The sequence below is a fragment of the Sphaeramia orbicularis genome, chromosome 18 (genome assembly GCF_902148855.1).
Source record: "Sphaeramia orbicularis chromosome 18, fSphaOr1.1, whole genome shotgun sequence".
In the NCBI taxonomy this organism is placed as follows: domain Eukaryota; kingdom Metazoa; phylum Chordata; class Actinopteri; order Kurtiformes; family Apogonidae; genus Sphaeramia; species Sphaeramia orbicularis.
The window spans coordinates 41980208-42001547 of NC_043974.1; the positions used below are offsets into that span (position 1 = coordinate 41980208).

The 21340-nt window shown below is 33.0% G+C and overlaps 2 protein-coding genes across 2 annotated transcripts in view; one reads left to right on the forward strand and one right to left on the reverse strand.

The window, feature by feature from the left end:
• LOC115438361 (ubiquitin carboxyl-terminal hydrolase 47-like) overlaps positions 1-8669 on the forward strand; it is a 15472-nt gene extending 6803 nt beyond the window's left edge. The window contains exons 5-13 of the mRNA XM_030161936.1: positions 263-333; positions 423-548; positions 1447-1542; positions 2919-3047; positions 4146-4274; positions 5556-5593; positions 7283-7314; positions 7408-7536; positions 8539-8669. Of these exons, the coding sequence (XP_030017796.1) occupies positions 263-333; positions 423-548; positions 1447-1542; positions 2919-3047; positions 4146-4274; positions 5556-5593; positions 7283-7314; positions 7408-7536; positions 8539-8669 (881 nt within the window). The remainder of the gene's footprint in view (positions 1-262; positions 334-422; positions 549-1446; positions 1543-2918; positions 3048-4145; positions 4275-5555; positions 5594-7282; positions 7315-7407; positions 7537-8538) is intronic.
• A 1175-nt stretch (positions 8670-9844) lies between these two features.
• LOC115438955 (probable E3 ubiquitin-protein ligase ARI7) lies at positions 9845-12711 on the reverse strand. The gene is made up of 4 exons (XM_030162845.1): positions 12605-12711; positions 12393-12493; positions 10833-10985; positions 9845-10748 (listed from the first exon to the last, which is right to left on the reverse strand). The coding sequence occupies exons 1-4, from the start codon at positions 12678-12680 to the stop codon at positions 10290-10292; spliced, it is 789 nt and encodes a 262-aa protein (XP_030018705.1). The 5' UTR covers positions 12681-12711; the 3' UTR covers positions 9845-10289.
• Between the last annotated feature and the right edge of the window lie 8629 nt (positions 12712-21340).

Consider the following 21340-nt stretch of genomic DNA (forward strand, 5'->3'; position numbering starts at 1 on the left):
CACAACACAGCACAACACAACACAACACAGCACAACACAACACAACACAACACAGCATAGCATAGCATAACATAACATAGCATAACATAGTATAGTATAGCATAACATAACATAATGTTTGCAGAAATTACCAAAAATAGTCACTTGCCTGATACAGGGTTAAATAGTTATAATCCTTAGATGAAGGCAGTTGGAGACAGATATAAGAAACTCTATGAATAGAACAGAACATTTTGCAATAATTTCACATATTATTCTGCAGTTTATGAGCAACGTGATGCTTCTGGATGCCTGGAGGATATTCTGAGGAAAATCAGCCGAGGGGCGTCTAAGGTCAGCACCTATGAAACCTGGAAATGAAAACAGGATTTACAGGTGAAGGAACCAGGATGTGGCATCAATAACCCTTTTTTTTTTTAAAGATTTTCCAAGGAGAGCTGACGTACACCACAACATGCTCTGAAGGCCATGTTATCATTCTGGAGACCAACCCATTCTGGACTCTTCCACTGTCGCTCAAAGATGCCCATGGTTCACACTACAGCGTGGTGAGCACAGCTCAGTGTCCTGTTGTTTTTGCTTTTTTTAACCCATAAAGACCCAGTGTGACTTGTGTGTCAGCTCCCAAATGATTTTCCTCTCTATTTCACCTTTCCTAAATGATTTATCACCATTTTATTCAAATATTATCCTCGGCATTTTGCATTTTTCAGTGAAAATCATGTATTTTCCTATATTTAATTCACTGATCATGTAGATACTCATCAAAGCTCAGATTAAAGTTGAGGTTACTATATCAAAAACAGAAAAAACTGAAGAAAACGTGGCTTTTTCGCAAAATATATCATTAATTGAACATAAACTAAATGTCTCTAACCTTATTTTAATTCACTCAACCTGTTATTTTATTTGCTTTTTTTCATTCTGCTGCCTATTTTGCTGTTTTTTTCTTTAACTTTGTTCAGTTTGTGGCTCGTTTTATTCATGTTACTTGATCATTTTGGCCATTTTTGAGAATTTTGTTGCTCATTTTATTCTTATTTGCTTCATTTAAGTCAATTTTTTGCTGATTTTTTCCACATTATTTATCATTTTGTAAATGTTTTATTGATGTGTGTTCATTTTATTTAGTATTTAATATAAACCCAGTGTCTACATCCACTGTCATTGATCCAACTTCATGGGTTTTACTGTTGAATCGATGTTGTAGAAGATGATGGTGTTTCCATGGTAACTATGGAGCCTCTGAGTGTCCAAATGGGTCATATCTGATGGCCATGAATAAATGACAAACTGCATTTTACACCAATTATTTACATGTATTGATAGGATTAATGGACGAACAGTTCTTAAACAGGGAAGGTCAGTAGATAATTTGGTCTCTGGTGGATGTTTGGGTCTTTATGGGTTAAATCTGAGATTAATGGTCTGTTTGTGTTTTCACAGGAGAAGGGCTTTGAAAGGATTTTCCAGACAAAAACATTCAGTGGAAACAACATGGTGTTCTGTAAGGACTGTAAACAGAAAAGAGAGGCCTCCAGTGTGAGTATCAGCCTGAAAACAGAAACACCAACTGTAGATTAACCCTTTTAACCCTTAAAGACCCAAAGAGCCACCAGCAACCAAAATAATTTACTGATCTAAACTGTTTAATATGTGTTGATTCACTAATCCTATCAATACATGTAAGTAATTGGTGTCAAATACAGTTATTCATCTTTTCATAGCCAACAGATATGACCCATTTGGACGTTCAGAGGCTCCGTAGTTACCTTGGAAACACTATCATCCTCTACAACATAAAGACAGTTAACAAAATGAACAAAACTGAACAACAGAATTTACAAAATAACAAAATAACATAAAGAAAATAAACAACAAAATGAATAAAACCAATTGAAACACTGATTCACCAGTAAAACCCATGGAGTTTGAACACTGACAGTGGATGGACACACTTGGTTTATATGAAATAATCAATTACATTAACACAAATCAATAAAAAAAAAAAAAAAAAAAAGATAAATTATAGGAAAAAATAAGCAAAAAATTTACTAAAATGAAGCAAATAAGAATAAAATGAGCAAAAAAATTCACAAAAATGGCCAAAGGGATCAAATTACATGAACAAAATGAGTCACAAACTGAACAAAATTCAAGAAAAAAATAACAAAATAGGCAGCAGAATGAACAAAAACAAATAAAATAACAGGTAAAGTGCATTAAAATAAGGTTGGAGACACTTGGTTTATCTTCAGTTGTTTATATCTTTGGTGGAAAAGTCACTTTTTCTTCAGTTTTCTCTGTTTTTGACACAATTACCCTTAACTTTAATCTGAGTTTTAACAAACATCCACATGATCAGTAAATTAAAATAAGAAAATACACGATTTTCACTGAAAAAAACACATAATACAGAGGATAATATTTAGATAAATGGTGATAAATCACTTAATAGAGGTTAAATAGAGAGAAAAAATCATTTGGGAACTGACACAAAAGTAGCACTGGGTATTTATGGGTTAATGATATTGTTTCAGTACTGTCTGATAAAAAAAACACTTACATCTAACAATGTGTTGGCTTTATTATAACTTTATTTGTAACTTTATTATAAACATTGCACTATTGTCATATTTACTGCTATTTATGCCCCTCCTCACCTCATAACTATTAGTGTTGAACTGTTACTGCTGCTACTGTAAATAGAATGACATGTACACTTTATATTCTGCTATAGTTTATTCATTATATATTATATATTTTATGATATATTGTATATTTATTCTTATTCTATTTTTCTTTTCTTTTTTTTAATGCATGACATTTAACAAGGTGAGAGAAAAACAGTATCTCAGTTCTCTGTATTTTCTGTGCATCTAGTGACTTGACAATAAAGAATGTTTGAATCTTTTCAGGGATGTGAGATGGAGAAGTTTCCTCAGATTCTGATTCTGCTCCTCAGGAGATTTGACTTTGACTATGTCACCATGTCCGACATCAAATCCAACTGCAGCGTAAACATCCCATCCACATTACAGACAAAGGTGAAGTCAGATCTTTTTTTTTTTCTTTTTTTTTAATCAAGGTTAATTTATTTGTATTTTTGCAAGTTTTAACAACAAACAACATAAAAATAAACTAGTCCCCACCCCAGTGCAGCTCCAACAGAAACGTTCTTATATCCAGAAAATAAAAAGCAAAGAAATATATACACTGGGTATAATCATATCCAGTTGTTAGACATAAATTTAGATTTTTTTTTTTTTGCTTTGTTAATTTTATCTGTAGAATTTAACTGGGTCTATATTGTTTCTGTTGTTGGGACTATTGTAATGAATTGGCGGAAGGATACTGTGGGAGAGAAGGTCATGTGATGGGGTGAAGTCGAATGAGGTGAGAGCGGTGGACGGCTGATAAAGGTTCTTCCTGTGGAGTTAAAAAAAAATCATCTTACATAAAGAATAAGAAAAAAGGAGGGAAAAAAGGAAAGGGACCATAGCTATATTAAAAAAAAAAAAGCAAAATGGTGGATATGATTAATTTAAAATAACAAACTGAAAACAAACAATAGATAAATATTTTCACAATTTCACAAGTTATTACGTAGTTCATAAGTTATTTTCTTTTATTTTTTTGCACTAAAACAAAGAGAAAAATATGGAGTCGTCATTATTTCTAGGCTCTTATGTTATTATTTTACTGATCCCCACAGTACAGGCATGCTTAAAGTGTTACCTAAAGAAAATGATTACGATTTTTATTTTAATTTTTTTTACATTTTGCTGTGATTCATTAAGGCCTAAAGTTCATCTCACAATATTTGATTGTGAAAAAGTGACAAATGGTAATAAATGATATCTTAAATGTGCATTATATGTCATCTGTTCACTACATTTAAAGGGCTTGGATATTTTTTTGTGGCTCCAGACAGATATTTATTTTTCTTTCTGTCAAAAAATGGCTCAACCCCTAACACACCTATACAACACCTGGGTACAGATAGCCTTTTTAGCGATAGACACAATTACAAATCCAGCTGGGTATGAATAAGAATGCATAAAAAACACTGTTGTCTATAGACATGGTGGTATAAATAACTGCCTAAATGTTTGCATGTGTCTAATATATTATTATATGTGCAGGGAAAGAAATATGAACTGTACAGCATAGTGGACCACAGGGGCAGTCTGAGAGGAGGACACTACACAGCCACCGTCCTGTCCACTGAGGACAACGTCTGGTATGAGTTTGATGACTGTCACGTCCAAAAGGTCAGTATAAGAACACATCCATTTGTATGCATAAGGGTGCTTCTATGAAACTGGGTTCATTTTGGTACCTGACACTTTTCCAGCTTTTTAGACCCAATAATAAAAGGTAAATTTAGACATATTTCCCTCCAGGATGTACCTAAAAATGACCTCAGATGAATGCAAAAACAATTCTACTGTTGCTCTGAGCCATCCCAAAATTAATGAATTTTTAATAAAATAATGGGGCCAAAAATAGGACCAAAATTGGGACAGTCAAAGCTACCTATAGGTGTCAGTGCATTAGATCTGAAAACATGGCGGTAAATGGTCTTATATACTGTTACAAATAAAAACACTGTGTTAAATTTGATGATCCTAGTGGTTTTTCTAATCCAGACATGAGGGTTTTTCATGAATCTCAGTCTCATTTCAGGTTTTGTGTGTAACCCATCGTGTCCACTGGCGTTACATACAGAACCTGCCCAGTTAAACACAAATAAATCGTGAATGATTTCGCAGCAGTGATCCTTTTTGTGAAACACTGTCTTACATAATTAGTTCAATTCCCAAAATATACCCGTGAGAGAATAAAGAGATATTAAAAAAAATAGTAGCGCATAATTTTCGTGTCTTTTTTACTGTTACACGCGGAATTTTGTATACAAAATATTATAAAAAATATATATAAAAATGTGTTTTATCTGAAAAATAGTTTCTCTTTTATCTCAGTAAGTATTTATTTTTTATAATAGACCCAAAGTGCTTCCATACTTGCTTCATAACATTAGTCTACATCTAGTTTGAATTTTAAGCCCCATGTCCTGTTTTTAGGGACCTGTTTCATAGAAGCACCCACATATATGATACATTATTAAAAATTATACATTTTATTTACATTATACATATTATACATTCATATACTGTATATATATGTTATTATTTTCGTGTTTTATGTCTGGTTTTCGAACTGACTGTCATTGTGTTTTATGTATATTTTTAGTGTGGATATATGGCTGTGATTTCTATTTTGTGTAACTTCTGCTACTGCTTTCTTGGCCAGGACACTCTTGAGCTGGACACAATGAGCTTCTTCCCTGGTTAAATAAAGGTTATGATAAAAAAAAAAAAAAAAAAATCCATTTATCTAAAGCAATCCCTGTACACAGAGGAAAGACCCACCTTCATACAAGTGGAGAAACTATATTAACCTTATAGAGTTTAAGAAATGCATTCAGTTAATAAATGGTGATTTCTTCTAAAAGGCATTTATTGAGTTTCATTTGTGTTTTTATGTTGTAGGCTGAAGAACAGCTGTTTGAAAAAGTCAACACCTACTCGTATGTCTGACCAATTACATTCATTCACATCATATATTTGATCAGCAGATGGAGTTTGACAACATACTGGTATTCTGAGGAATATGAACATGGGTCAGACTCAAAGGCATTTTCTATTTCTGTAACTGATGTATTAGATCAGGGGGGTCAAAGTCATTTTAGTTCAGGGGCCACATTCAGCCCAATATGATGTGAAGAGGGCTGAAGCAGTAAAATAATAACAGTAAAAAAAGAGCAACTGCACTATGAAAATGTTTACATCTACAAAGTTTCCTTAAAAATGTGAACAACCTGAAATAAGTGCAGTTTTCATATGCTTATCATTTACACATGTGCATTAAAACTTACAGGTCATCATTCTGCTTGGTTTAGTTAAAACCAGTCCAGTTGAACCGAGACTAACTACCAAGAATTTTTTAATAGACATTTGAAATTTTGCCCATTAAAAGTAAATGGGAGGGAAAAAAAAGATTTAAAAAATTCATAGCAAATTTGAACTTTGACCTACTTTTCCCAAAATGTAAAGACATCTCTTCTGGATCACTGGAAATCTATGAACTAAATTTGGAATGAATTCAACCAATAGTTTTGCTGCTAGAGTGTTAACAAAGAAAGAAACAAACCGAATCAAAAACAACACCCTTTGGGGGTGGGGTAAAAATTTGTAGTCATCATTATTTATAGGTTACTATGATAGTATTTTACTGATCTAACCCACTTCAGATCATATTGGTCTGTATGAGGCCACTGAACTAAACTGATTCTTAATATCTTCAGTGTAATTTTTGCATTTTGCGAAGTCATCCCAGGGGCCAGATTGGACCCTTTGATGGGCTGGTTTTGGCCCACGGGCCATATGTTTGGCACCTGTGTATCAGATGCTTCTATGATGAAATGTGTGTCTATACAACTTCCAGAAACAGAAGTTTAGACAACACACTGTCAACCTCTCCTCTGAAAAACCTATGGTGTCTACAGCTGTCACACATATAAGTTAACCCTATAATGCCAAACGTATCATATTTGATACATGAGTTTTGGAGCCCTCTACATGATCAGTTTGATTTTTTTTTTCTTTTTTTAAACCTGATGTATACAATTAGATACATGCAATACACAGATAATCCACCAGGGGGAGGAATTCACTCACCAGAGGCCTTTCCAGTGACACTACAAGACTGTCATTAATGAGGAAGGAGGAAGAACTTCGGCAATTTTGAAAAGGAATTACCAATTTGTTAGACATGTTTGTGTTATATTATGTTTTTGTTTGTTCAAAAATAATAATATTCAAGCAGTGAGACCTGATGTATCAAATATGATACAAAACTAAAACGTATACTGTACATTGAAATTGATATTTGAAAAAAAATTATTTGGTTGTTCAGAAGGACCAATAAAGGCCCCAGTTTCAAAGAACTGGGATCTTCTGTCAGTTATTTAAAGGTTCAGGCTTTACAGGGTTAATTCATCCACAGGTAGAGTGGAATAGAAGATGTTTTTCTCAGTAATTCGAGCTGTCGTATTACTTGTTGGATGTAGTGGCTAAAACTATGCCAACGTCTGACTCATTCCACCATTAACCTCTGAGGTACCAATAACTGGACAAACACCGTCTGCTGAAAAACACTGTATGATATCCACTGTATTCGCTGTGTTTACTCTGTTTCCCAAAATGATTTTCAACAGTTCCAGCACCGCATATCTACTGATGTACAGAGGTAAAATGACAACAATAACAGTACAACACAATATGAGAATGATAGTGCCAATATTACTACTATTAATAATAATCGCTCTCCAATATCTGTCAGAAAAAACAGCCCGCAGAGTGAAACCTGAAAGAGTCAGTGAAGATGAAGAAAACATACCACTCAAGCAAAAAGCAGAAGATGATGTCATCAATGAGACACCAAAGAGACAAAAAAAGGACATCCAGCCAGGTAAGGAGAACAGGGTGCATATGATACAAAATCAACTGGTATTGTATGGATTATATACTATTAATGTTACTGAATGAAGCCAGAAAAGTAGGAAACTTTACTGTAGGATGAGATTTATTTGAAAAGTAACACTTTTTTTTTTTTTTTTTATTCGTAAATAAATAATATAATACCCAACAACAGGGAGGATATTGCTTTTAAAAAGGTTAAATATGTTTTAGTTCCTTCTTGTCATTGTTTTAGCTTTGTGACGTAATGATGATAACAAAATAATAACTAATAAAAGACATTCAGTATTTGTAGAACACAGTGGAAATATTTTGTCAAAATGTTGTAATATTATCAGAATAATGTCATTATATACAAGAATAAATGCGAGAGTTGATGTGAGTTAAGTCATAATTTTATCTGTATGAATGTTCTTAAGATTGATGTTCTCAAAATATTATGACTCATCTTCTTGTAATATGACTTATTTTTCTATCGCTAAAAAATATTAATATACATCTTTAGTAATAATAATATTACAACTTTATTCTTATGATAGAAAAGTTTTATGTCTTTAAAAGTAATATTTTTTCTCTTAATCACTTTTTCTCATGTTATTCAGACTTTTTCTAATAGTATTACAATTTATGTAATATTATCACTAAATATTACCACTATTTGATTCTTTAAAACTTTAATATTATCTGTGCAACTTATTTAAATATCAAAAGACTTACTTCTATAAGTTTCCTCTCATAAAATACTTTTTGTAATTTTATTAGACTTAATTTGATATTAAACTGTTTTCTAAAAAGCATTACCCACTTCTCATCTTTTCTCAGTTTTTCTCATATGGACATGACTATTTAAGTGTAGTATTTTAAACGTGTCAGTCATTTTATCATTAAAAATATAACAATTTAAGTTATTTATATTCAGTCCCCAAAAGAGAATTTCTACATCTGTCTCGAAAATATTTAAAAATCTAACACTTCTGATTCATTTCTTTGCCAGGTGACAAAAACCCTGCAAATACCTGCAGTCTACATACAATCCTGAGAAACCCTTTTGTGATGTTTTTTATTGTTTTTGGAGCTGCACTCATTGTAATTGTACCTATTTTAATAACATCTTTCACCAACTAAAACAGAAATGAAACAGAGACCTGGGTGTGTGTTTGATGTGGATTCAGAAACGTGAACCATTGTCTTGATTTGAAGGAAAAACTGATGCAGAAATAAAACTGTAAAAATGACAGTGGTTCATTTTGGTAAATAATATTCTTCTACCTTTTGTAAACCCAAGAAAAACCATTTGAATGATCATGTAACACTGAATTACTTTCATAGTGGTTAGTTTATCCAATGAATTTGTAATTTCTATAAAGATTTTTATGTCATAATTTGTCCACATCACTGAGCCAATAATGTGTGTAAAGTTACTTTATTGTTCTATTGGGTGAAATGGGCATAAAATTGTAATATATAAATAAACAAATAAAAATAAAATTCTGTCTGTGTTTCCTTGATGAAATGTGCAAACAGCTTTTTTAATTCGGTGACAATGATGATTAACAGTTTGAGCCATTTAAAACTGCTTACAGATATAGTTTTAACCTTATCTGTATAATAACACAGTGTTCATTTAAACAGTGATATGACAAAAACTGTGTGAAAAAATGTCTTTACATGTGGCACAGATGTTGTCCTGGCCTCAAGGATGAACTGACAAAGTTATGAAAACCAAAAGTCAAAGGTTAAGATAGTGTGGTTGTAACGAAAGAATTCACACATGGATTATCAGAGACTACACACATATATTTTAGAATAAAATGATAAAACAATAACAGTTTATATTCAGAAAGTCAAAGGTCAACTTCACTGTGAAATCTTAATGTTCTGTAAAAACACTTTTCTAGTCATTATTCACATACACACTTTAAAAACACAGTCGGTAAATATTTCTGTTTTTATTCTTGTTTTTGATACAGTTACATCATAATCAGTGGATCTTATGTTTCCTTTCTAGTCCAACGGTCTGACAGGTCTGATGGACTGTTGGTATCAGTGGTCCATCCGTCCATTGTCCGTAAACAATTTTTCAGGAATCTTCTTCTCCGAAACCGTCAGTCAGAATGACTTGATATTTGTTGTGGGATATCTTTAATAAGGTCTACCAAGTTTGTTCAAAGATTTGGAAAATATTGATTTTTGAATTTTTTAAATGTTTAAAATCCTCATTGATTTATAATGGGACACATTTCAAAGTGCTAGAACTTGAAAACAGTTGAAGATATTGATAGAATTACTATTGGCAATAATAGGATGTCACATATGGGCTTTCATTTAGTGCCATGACCTTTGACCTTGAGTTACCTTGAAAGGTCAAACAAATGTCAATTGATGTCTTTAAATATGCTGTTGGACTACAGGACCCTTGGTCCTACTTGTTCTATTCTCATCATTCTTCTGTGCAGGATATTTTTTATATAAGAACACATTTTATTGTCATGAATAAGTTACAAGAAAGGATGTTACAATGATGTTACCACAGTTGCTGCTTATACTTATGTGTCTTAATATGGTTGTGAAGTATGTGTTGTCTGCATAAATGTAATGATATTAAAAGTCTACAATGATAAAAAAAAAAAAAGAGGAATAATATATAGTACACATAAGTAGTACTGTTGTTTACATTACTTAACCACACATAAGAGAAGTTCTGTTATTTTCAACAAATTAACTCTAAGTCTGACAGCGTTTATATTATTTACTGGACCTCACTGGTATGGAGGTCTGTCTGGGGGCCACCCCACTGGAACATGGCTGAAAATGTCTGCTTGTCTGCAAACACTCTGTAGTGAGTTTCAAGCAGATAAAGCAGAACTCCACCTTACACTGGCTGCAGACTATATTTTTGCATTTTGTGGTGTTATGCTCCACCAGTTCACCACAGGTGGGACATGCACGGACAGTGGGACATCCAGTGACGCCCTTCACATCTTGGAAGGTGATCTCCTTACAGGTTCTCAGCAGTTCTAGCTGCTCGTTGGTGCATCCTCTGTTGTCACAGTGGTCTGAGACAGAACGGACAGAACCCGTCCACTCCTTCTGACACTGCCAACAGAAGTGAAAATCCCTTTTCTTCACCACCGTGCACACTGTGCATTTGACACACAGATTCCCACAGTTGGTTCTCACTGTTTCATAGTTACACCCAGGACACTGTGAGAGAAATGAAAAATGAAGGTCAAAAATCTCAGTAACAAACACTACCAACTCCTGAAAACCTGTCTTCCAGATACTTACACATTTGACATCCATGTAACTCTTGGCAGCATTTTCAAACAGCTGATTTTCAAAGTATTTTGTCTCCTCAGGGGTCAGAAGAGCCATCTTGCGAACCTCCTCATATGACCACTCTTTACAGTTTGGATGGCCACACACAAATTTATACTGACCCTTTAGCAATGACAAGAAAAAAAAAAAACATCAAAGTTTCATTTATGAAAAAATAACTTCCTCCTTCCTCCTACGGCCTTTGGTGGAACATCATGTGCAAATCCTATTGGTAACAGTGTTAGTAGATAAATACTGTTCCTGTTTTCCACATGCAAATCATCATTGTAAATATAACTGCTTTAGAACAATTATAATTGCTATCTACAGTATAGCAACACAGCAGCTATTAGCACCATTATATTACTGTTAATAAAATGCAAATGCATGTCCCTTTTCCTTTATATTTCAAAGGTGTCTTTACTGCCACAACACTTTAATATGATGGTGTATACTGGCCAATTTAGGTTTAAAAAAAAAAGCAGAAAAATTGGGTAATATTTGTTCAAATAAATACATATACAAGACAAAACACTAACAAATTAAGGAGAAAATACTTTTCTAGAGTTAATATTATTAATTTAGATATACATATATGAGAAAAATTTGGAAGAAGTTGGGTATAAGGTGTATAAAACTGATAAAATCCGTACACTAGATGGAATCTTTACAGAAGAGTATTGCATTCACACAAAAAATAAAATTTGGCTCTGTTTTTCGGAATTAATGACATAATTATCTCTTTAATTCCAAAAAAAAAAAACTGAGCTGAATTTAATTCTTTATGTTTTTTCCAGAAAACAGTATCTTGTTAATTCAGAAAAAACAGAGCCAGTTTTTTTTTTTTAACTTATTTTTTCTTGTAATTAGGAGATTATTATCTTGTTAATTTGGAAAAACAGAGCCGAATTTAGTTTTGTGTGTGAATGCAATACACTTCCATAAATCTTTATTCCACCACTACATGTTTTATAAGTTTTCCTGAAGACTATCAAGAATTATTCTTGAATTTTACCCCTGTTCCCTTCATTCATTTTGAATTATTTACATTGTTCCAATGGCATTTTAGGGTCAAAAGTCATATTTCTCATCAGTATATTAGAAGAAAGAAGTCATAATGTTATAAGAATGCAGTTGTACTATTTTGAGGTGTGGGGGGGGGGGGGGGTAAAGCTGTAGTAATTACAGAAAAAAGTCACAACATTTAGAAAAAAGAAAAATAAGTTAAAGGATAGGATAAAGCTGTGATATTTATATAGAACTATCATCATATTTGAAGATATTTGAAGCTATAATATGAAGGCTAGGTTGTCATATTTTGTTTTTTAAAAAGGAAACTCTAGAAAAAATGCATAATATATTAAGAAAAAGGACGTACAGTAATATTATGAGTGTCCCAATTCCGAGCTGACGCAAACGCAGCAGAGACGTTTACGGTTCTTATAATAATAGTTCTTTCTGCTTTTTCCCCATTTTAATCTACTAAACAGAGACAACAGACTCCGTGGGTGTAAATCCACAGATGCTCACCTCTTCCAACAGCCGACGACACCAGCTGGTCAGAGACATGGGTGTGACCGCGTGACCACAGGACATGAGGGCGCGTGGGGACGTGTATCCGATGCACTCAACTAGAAGACGCACAAATAATAATTTAAAAAAAACAAAACAAAACAAAACAAACAAACAAACAAAAAACATAAAGTGTCTGAGTGGGTGAAAGACAGAGGTGGTCCACTTACAGTCCAGCTCATCCTCCCTGTCCACGAATGTCATGGTGGGGTCCCAGGGGTTGTAAGTCTTCTCTTTGGAGCCCATGTTTGTTCTGTGGAAACACCGGTACTTTCCACGCACCCCTATAAACCAGGATAGCTTTCGGTTTCACGCTCCTCACGTGATTTTCTTGAACAGGACTGTTTTTTTTCCCTTGTTGACTCATAATATGTGCAGATCCTTTTGCTTTCAATTTATGTTTCTGAGTAAACCCATTATAAGAGGCACAGTGGCACAGACCCACGCAGACCCACGCAGATCCGTGTCAACATGGTGATCCAGGTGAGAGTGATTGGACCCGCAAAGAGGGAGATACTCGTGGATGTGTGTGACAATCAAGAACAGATGAAGAAGGTCACTGTGTTGGAGCTGAGGAAGAAGATCATTGATAGACTGGGAATAAGTAAGTCATTATAAGTTCACCATGTCAGTGTGTGTGTGTGTGTGTGTGTGTGTGTGTGTGTGTGTGTGTGTGTGTGTGTAGAAAAAAACAGACTTTCAAGACCTACCATCTCAATGCAGTTGATATCTGAATAATAATAATAATAATAATAATAATAATAATAATAATAATAATAATAATAATGATGATGATGATGATGATGATGATGATGACGACAATAATAACAACAACAACAACATCAATAATAATAATAATAATGATGATGATGATGATGACAATAATAATAATAATAATAATAATAATAATGATGATGATGATGATGATGACAATAATAATAATAATAATAATAATAATAATAATAATAATAATAATAATAATAATGATGATGACGACAATAATAATAATAATGATAATAATAATAATAATAATAATAATAATAATAATAATAATAATAATAATAATTCAATTACTGCATTATGTATTTGTTGTGGTTGAATGCTAAAATTTGGAAAAATGTATTGTTCGATTCTTGTATTAAGTTAGTGATAAAGGTGTAAAAGCACTTGAGGGGTAGGATTACATAAGTTTATACTTCTTCCTTCTCCTTTTTGACCATGCAAAATTCAGACTTGCACGTACTTGAGGATAGATTCTGTTCATTTAAATGTTATTTTGTTTTTGTCTCATTTTGCCTCATTAGGTTTTATTGTGTTTCTTTGCACATTCGAAATAAATAAATCAATAAAAATAATAATAAACATTTATGAGAATAAAACATTTTCATATTATTCAATGAAATTATACAAAATTAGATAGATAGATAGATAGATAGATAGATAGATAGATAGATAGACTTTATCTCAAACTGTAGTGCAGCAGCAGCAGCATAAACAATTAAAACAGAATATAAGAATAACAAGAAAAGCACTCAGAGAGTGCAGACCTCCGCCAAGACAGATCTGCGCCCCCCCAATCACCACCAAAATTTAATAATTTCTTCCTTTCCTTGTGCCAGAATCAACATTTCCTGAAAATTTCATGTAAATCCATCCATAACTTTTTGAGTTATTTTACTAACAAACAAACACATACGCAAACACACAAAGCAAAGTGATCACAATACTTCCTGGCAGAGCTAAAAATAGAATACAAGAGCAAACACACTATACATAATAAATTAGAAGAATAAAAAAAGAACTGTAGAAAACAAATAGGATCAAACAGGAAGGTGCAAAAATAAATTATAACGTGCAAAGTAACATGTAATTTCTCCATAAGATGGAGGTGGATACATAGGAGCGCATGGTGGAAATATGTTTATGACCAGGTTTAAATGTCAGTATTATACAGTCATATAATATAATAATATATCACACAGTAAAATTTCTTTTACCTACATTGTTTCAAGTAAAGTCATATATTTCTTTTCAGAAAAATGTTATAATGTTACAAGGATACGGTTTGACTATTTAGAAAAAAACAACAACATGATATTTTGTTATTATTACAGAAAAGTCTTAACATTTAGAGAAAAGTCATAATATCTAAAGAAAAAAGTTAGATCAGAGCAGAAGCAATATAAGGTGAAAACCCCAAACTGGACCTAAACTTAGACTAAAGGCTGCAATAATGTTTGTGTTGTGACTTCTGTTGATCAGAACAGGAGACGGAAACACTTGTGCTGATGAGTTATTTACTTCAGTCCAATAATTCAGATGAGTCTGAGTCCTAACTGATTTCCTGATACCAGTTTCGGCTGAGTCACTGCTCATTCTTTCAACGCTTTCATTTTGTCTACAGTATCGACATGGCTGTTTTGGACTAAAATGTTTCCTCGATACGTGATGTAAAAAAGCACATTCAATGAATTCTGCTGCTCCTGCTCACCATATCAAACTAAAACAAAGCATGTTTTTTTTGTTGTTGTTGTTTACATTATTTTTATATTTAAAGGTGGTAGGTGGCAGAAAAAAGGTTTGTGTTCATTTGGTGCACAGAGGAGCTGTGACTAACTGAAAAAAAACCCCTAAAAACCCAGATCTCTCTCCTTGCCATGCATCAACACAAAGGGCAAACACAACAGTATAAGATAAGATTGGATAAGACTTTGTTGATCCCACCAAGGGGAAATTACACAGTTAACAGCTCCAAACACAAAAATAAAAACAGGCTGGAAATATACATTTGTGAATCAAATGAAAAAAATATTATGTATTTAGAAAAATTTTAAAGTATTTATATAAATGTAGATTTCAATATTATATACACATTTGTAAAAGTAATATTTTAATTTAAAATATTTGAATCTAATTAGAATAAGATAAGTTAAGATAAGCTAAGATGAGATAAATTAAGGTAAGATAAGATAAATTAAGATACGATGACATAAGATAAGTTAAGATAAGATAGACTTTATTGATCCCATCAAAATAAAATGCAGTAAAGACAGAAAACAGACAAATATACACTAGTGAAACATAAAATATAAAGAGAAAAAGAAGTATTTTTGTACATATTTATATTATACATATTTACTGGTGATATGTGGTGTTGGCTGGGGGGTGGGGTGGGGGGGGGGGTGTATTGTGAACCGTACTGCAGTAATAGTAGTTGTTTAGTGTGTAGTGGCTGTGGTCCAGGCCCACCCAGGCCCACCCATGGGTATGTGGGTATGTGGGTGCTGTGCTGTCATGCCCATCCCACTGTACTGTTTTTTAAAGTCGATTTCTTTGATGAAAACCCGATTCTGATCCGTCATTTAACGTGTGCTTATAGGTCAGGACAGTGACCTTCGCTTGGTCTTCACCACTGAGACACTGGAGGACTGTCGGCTGCTGGTGTCCTGTGGGATCCAACACATGTCCACCGTCCACACTCTGCTGCGTCAGCCTGGAGGACAACAACAGCTCAGAGTGATTTTACCCACGAGTAGCGAGAAAGTTCTGGACCTGTGTGACAATCAGGAGCAGATGAAGAAAATGACTGTGATGCAGGTGAAAAAGAAGATAACCGAACAGTTGATCGGTAAGTTCACCTTCTAGACCGCAATAGAGCAGGGGTGTCAAACATACGGCCCGCGGACCCAAAACGGGCCGCCGAAGGGTCCAATCCAGCCCATGGGATGAGTCTGTGAAAATGACAAAAATGACACTGAAGATATTAACTTGTCAAATAACTTTTCTTTTAAAAAGCACCTGAAGAACTTCTTCTTTACACAGGTGTTTAGTTTGGGGGTTATTACCATTTGCGTGTATGTTTTTATGCCTGTGTGTATGCAACTGTGTGTTTTGTTGCTTATGTATTTTACTTCTGATTTTATTGTGAAGCGCTTTGTGAAATCTTTCTGCATAAAGTGCTATACAAATAAACTCCAAACTATGCTAAAAATGTGAGTGAAAAAAGTTTAATTACATTATGGAAATGTTTACATCTACAAACTATCCTTTACAACAATGCAAATAACATGAACAACCATAAACATCCTGAAATTTCTTGAGAAAAATGAGTGAATTTTAACTATATTCTGCCTCAGTTTATCATTTACACATGTGCATTAGTTCTTACAGATCACAGTGGATCTACAAATACACCAGACATTTAGTAACAGACAGAATAGTGTTAAAATTGTACATACTTCTTTTAAGACATTTCAGCTTGTTCATATTTTCTTCAGGTTATTTACATTTTTTGTGAAAGGATAGTTTGAAAATGTAAACATTTTCATGCAATTTTTACTTTTTTTAAAATAGTAAAACAAAGAGAAAAATAATGAGTTGTCATTTCTAGGTTATTATGATCATATTTTATGAGTGACAGATTTGAGGTCAAATGTGGCTGAATGAGACCTATTAACACCAAACGTATCATATTTGATACATGAGTTTTGAGGCCCTCTACATGATCAGTGTGATATTTTTTTTTCTTGAAAAACCTGATGTATACAATTAGATACATGCAATAGACAGATAATCCACCAGGGGGAGGAATTCATTCACCAGAGGCCTTTCCAGTGACACTACAAGATTAAATTAATGAGGAAGGAGGCAGAACTTTGGCAATGTAGAAAAGGAATTACCAATTTGTTAGACATGTTTGTGTTATATGAAGTTTTTGTTTGTTCAAAAATAATAATATTTGAGCATTGAGACCTGATGTATCAAATATGGTACAAAATGGAAACTCACACTTGGAAAATTATATTTAAAAAAAATTTGTTGGGTTGTCCAGAAGGACCAATAACGGCTCCAGTTTCAGAGAACTTGAATTTTCTGTCAATGATTGAATGGTTCAGGCTTTACAAGGTTAACTAAAATGATTTTGACCCCTTAACAAGTTATTGTCTTTGGTGTAATTTTTCTGATTTCACATTCATCCAGTGGGCCAGATTGGACCCTTTGGTGGCCTGTTTTAGGCCTGCAGACCGTATGTTTGACACCCCTGTTCTGTTGTGTCTCCATGCCCACATAGTGCTGTACAGTAAAGCCTACTTCTTCATGGAACCTGATTCAGTTCATTCATTTGATGTGTGCTTTCAGGCCCTGACACTGACCTGCGCTTGGTCTTCGGTACTCAGACACTGGAGGACCTGCAGCTGCTGTCGTCCTATGGGATAAAGCACTTGTCCATTATCCGCACATTACTCCGTGTAGCTGGAGGAACACGGTGATCCCATGAAGATACAAGCTGCCCACATACAAATATAATACATTCATCATATAGTCTGTTCAACAATGTGAAGCTTTGGGTTTTTTTTGCTAAATCTGCTGCCTTTTTTAATTTTATTTTTTGATATGTTGAAGAACAATTTAAAGCATGACGGTTTTCAAAGGACTTTAATAACAAATAAATCACATTTAAGCGAAGAACCCATTTGTGTCATTCCCTAAAACTTTGGGCTGTGAACATATTATTCAAGCATGATCTTTCTGAAACAAATCTGAACTTGTTCTCTAAAAACCATCTTGTCTATCGTGTTCTGATTAGAAAAGTCATCTCTTATAATATGTCTAACTTAAATAAATATTTAGTTGAATATTGTTCAAGAGTTAACTAATAATAAGATGCTAAATTTTGTGGATCAGATTGTTTTTTTTATTCCATAAAGTCCCAGTGTTACTTTTTGTGTCAGTTCCCAAATGCATTTTTCTCTCTATTTAACCTTTCTTAAGTGATTTATCACCATTTATTGTCTATTATCTTCTTTATTTGGTGTTTTTCCAGTGAAAATCAGGTATTTTCCAACATTTCATTTACGGTTCATGTAGATATATAGAAAACCTCAGATTAAAGTTGAGGGTTATTATATCAGAACCACAGAAAACTGAAGAAAATGTGACTTTTTTTAGTATAATATATGATTAATTGATCATAAAACAAGTGTTTCCATCCACTGTCATTGATCCAACTCTATGGGTTTTACTGGTGAATAAATGTTGTAGAACAGGGGTGTCAAACATGTGGCCCGGGGACCAAATGTGGCCTGCCAAAGGGTCCAGTTCGGCCCCTGGGATGTTTTTGCCAAGTGCAAAAATTCCACAGTCTTGAATTGAATTAAGCAAAAAAAAAAAAAAAAAAAAAATTAGCTTGAATTAAGTAAAAAATCTTGAATTAAGCCAAAAAAAAAAAAAAAAATTCAATTAAGTAAAAAAAAAATCTTCAATGAAGCCAAAAAAAATCTTCAATTAAGTAAAAAAAAACAAAACAAAAAAAAACATTAAATTAAGCCAAAAAAAATCTCAAATTTAGCAAAAAAAAAATCTTGAATCAAGCCAAAAAAAATCTTCAATTAAGCCAAAAAAATCTTCAATTAAGTAAAAAAAATCTTGAATTAAGCCAAAAAAATTCTTCAATTAAGTAAAAAAATCTTGAATTAAGCCAAAAAAAAAAAAAAAATCTTCAATTAAGTAAAAAAATCTTGAATTAAGCAAAAAAATAAAAATAAATAAATAAAAAATAAAAAATCTAGAATTAACAACTTAATTTTTTTCTTTGTTTTAGTGCAAAACATAACATTAAATTATGAAAATATTTACATTTCCAAACTATCCTGTAACAATAAAATGTGAATAACCTGAACAAATATGAACAACCTGAAATGTCTAAAGAAAATTCAGCACAATTTTAACATTTTTTTCTGCCTGTTCCTCAGTGTTTAGTGTCTTTGTAGATCTGATCCATAATGCACATGGAGAAATGATAAGTTGAGGAATAATATTGTTAAAACTGCACTAAATTTTCTCACGTTTTTTAATTTAAACTTCAGTTTTTTCAGGTTTTTTTTTTTTTTTGGATAGTTTATAAACGTAAGTATTTTCATAATGTAATGTTTTTTTAACACTAAAACAAAAACAAAAATTTGGCGTTGTCATTATTTATAGGTTATTATGTTATTATTTTTCTTGTTCGGCCCGCTGCAGATCAAATTTAGCTGAATATGGCACCTGAACTAAAATGAGTTTGACACCCCTGTTGTAGAAGATGATAGCGTTTCCGTGGTAACTATGGAGCCTCTGAATGTCCAAATGGGTCATATCTGATGAGCATGAAAAGATGACAAACTGTATTTTACACCAATTATTTACATGTATTGATAGGAGGTATTAAACAGTTTACATTAGTAGATGAGTTTGGTCAGCAGTGGATGTTTGGGTCTTTGAGTTATTGTAAGAACAACTTTACTGAAATATGTGTCTTCATTGGTTGTAATAAACACAACTTGCTTGAATCAAAATGAAGAATGTGTCAATTACTTCTTGCATTTCAGAGATCTGCAAATATGTGAATAAAATGAAAATTGCCCTTAAGGTTTGCATAAAATACTTGTACCTGTTCTCATGAAAAGATTGCAACAGTGTTATTTATTGTTGACAGATAAAGTGTAACTGGGACTCAGTATGTTGTCAATGAACCTGGTCAAAGGTGAATACTGATAATGATAATACTATAAATAAAAAGAGCAAAAATGATCGGTATCAGTCTGTAATCTAAAATTTTAACCACAATGCAGGATTAAAAGATAATTATGAGAATAATATAAAAAATATAGATAACTAGATCTCAGCTCTGCATTTGACTGTGATATATTTCTTGATTGACTGAAAAAGTGGGTGGGACTTACTGGCAGTGTGTCTGCTGGAAATACCAAGAAACTGGATCATACCGCACCGGTCCAAAGGATAAACTGTAAAACACTTGTGTTAGTTCATAAAGGACTAAATGGTATCAAACCTTTGGAAAGCACTTTGAACTGCCTTGTGTTTGAAGGTTGCTATACAACTTGGCTAACCTGATAATAATAATAATAATAATAATAATAATAATAATAATAATAATAATAAATATCAGAAAGAGTGTTTTGGGGGATGATAACCAAGAGAAACAAAAACAACCAGCAGGGAAAACAATTTCCCTGTTTCAACTGAAATGGAAACTGAACTGAACTGAACTGAACTGAACTGAATGAAAAAACAATAAAAGAAGTTAGAAAAGAAGATCAACATCAGGTCATTTTGAAACTTGAAGATGGCTATTTAAATAAAACTGCAAAACATCCTGAAATACCTTGAAAAGTGTTATTCAGTGATTTAGAATAGCTTTAAAATGAATTGGAGTACATGTTTGAAATGACCATTTTTGGAGCACATACTATAGTATAGCCTAATATAGCAACTATAGCCTTACTACTCGGCCAGTGGAGGGTGGTGGTGACCATCAAAATAAAGGTTCAAAACATCCTGACATACCTTGGAAAGTGTTATTTAGCAATTCAGAATGGTTTTTAAGTGAGTTTGAGTACATGTCCAAAATTATAATTTTTGGAGCACATACTATAGCCTTACTACTTGGCCACTGGAGGGCACTGGTGACCATAAAAATAAGGGTTCAAAACATTATGAAAGGACTTAAAAAGTATTATTTAGCAGTTTACAATAGTTTTAAAGTAAATTTGAGTACATGTTCCAAATGACCATTTTTGGAGCACATACTACAGCCTTACTATTTGACCATTGGAGGGCACTGGTGACCATCCAAATTAAGGTTCAAAACATTCTGATATACCTTGGAAAGTGTTATTTAGTGATTTAGAATAGTTTTTAAGTGAATTGGAGTACATGTTTGAAATGACCATTTTTGGAGCACATACTACAGCCTTACAACTCGGCCAACGGAGGGCGCTGGTGACCATCAAAATAAAGGTTCAACACATCGCAATATACACTTAAAAGTGTTATTTAGCACTTTAAAATTGTTTTTCAGGCAGATTTGAGTACATGACCAAATTGACATTTTTTGTCATTCAAAC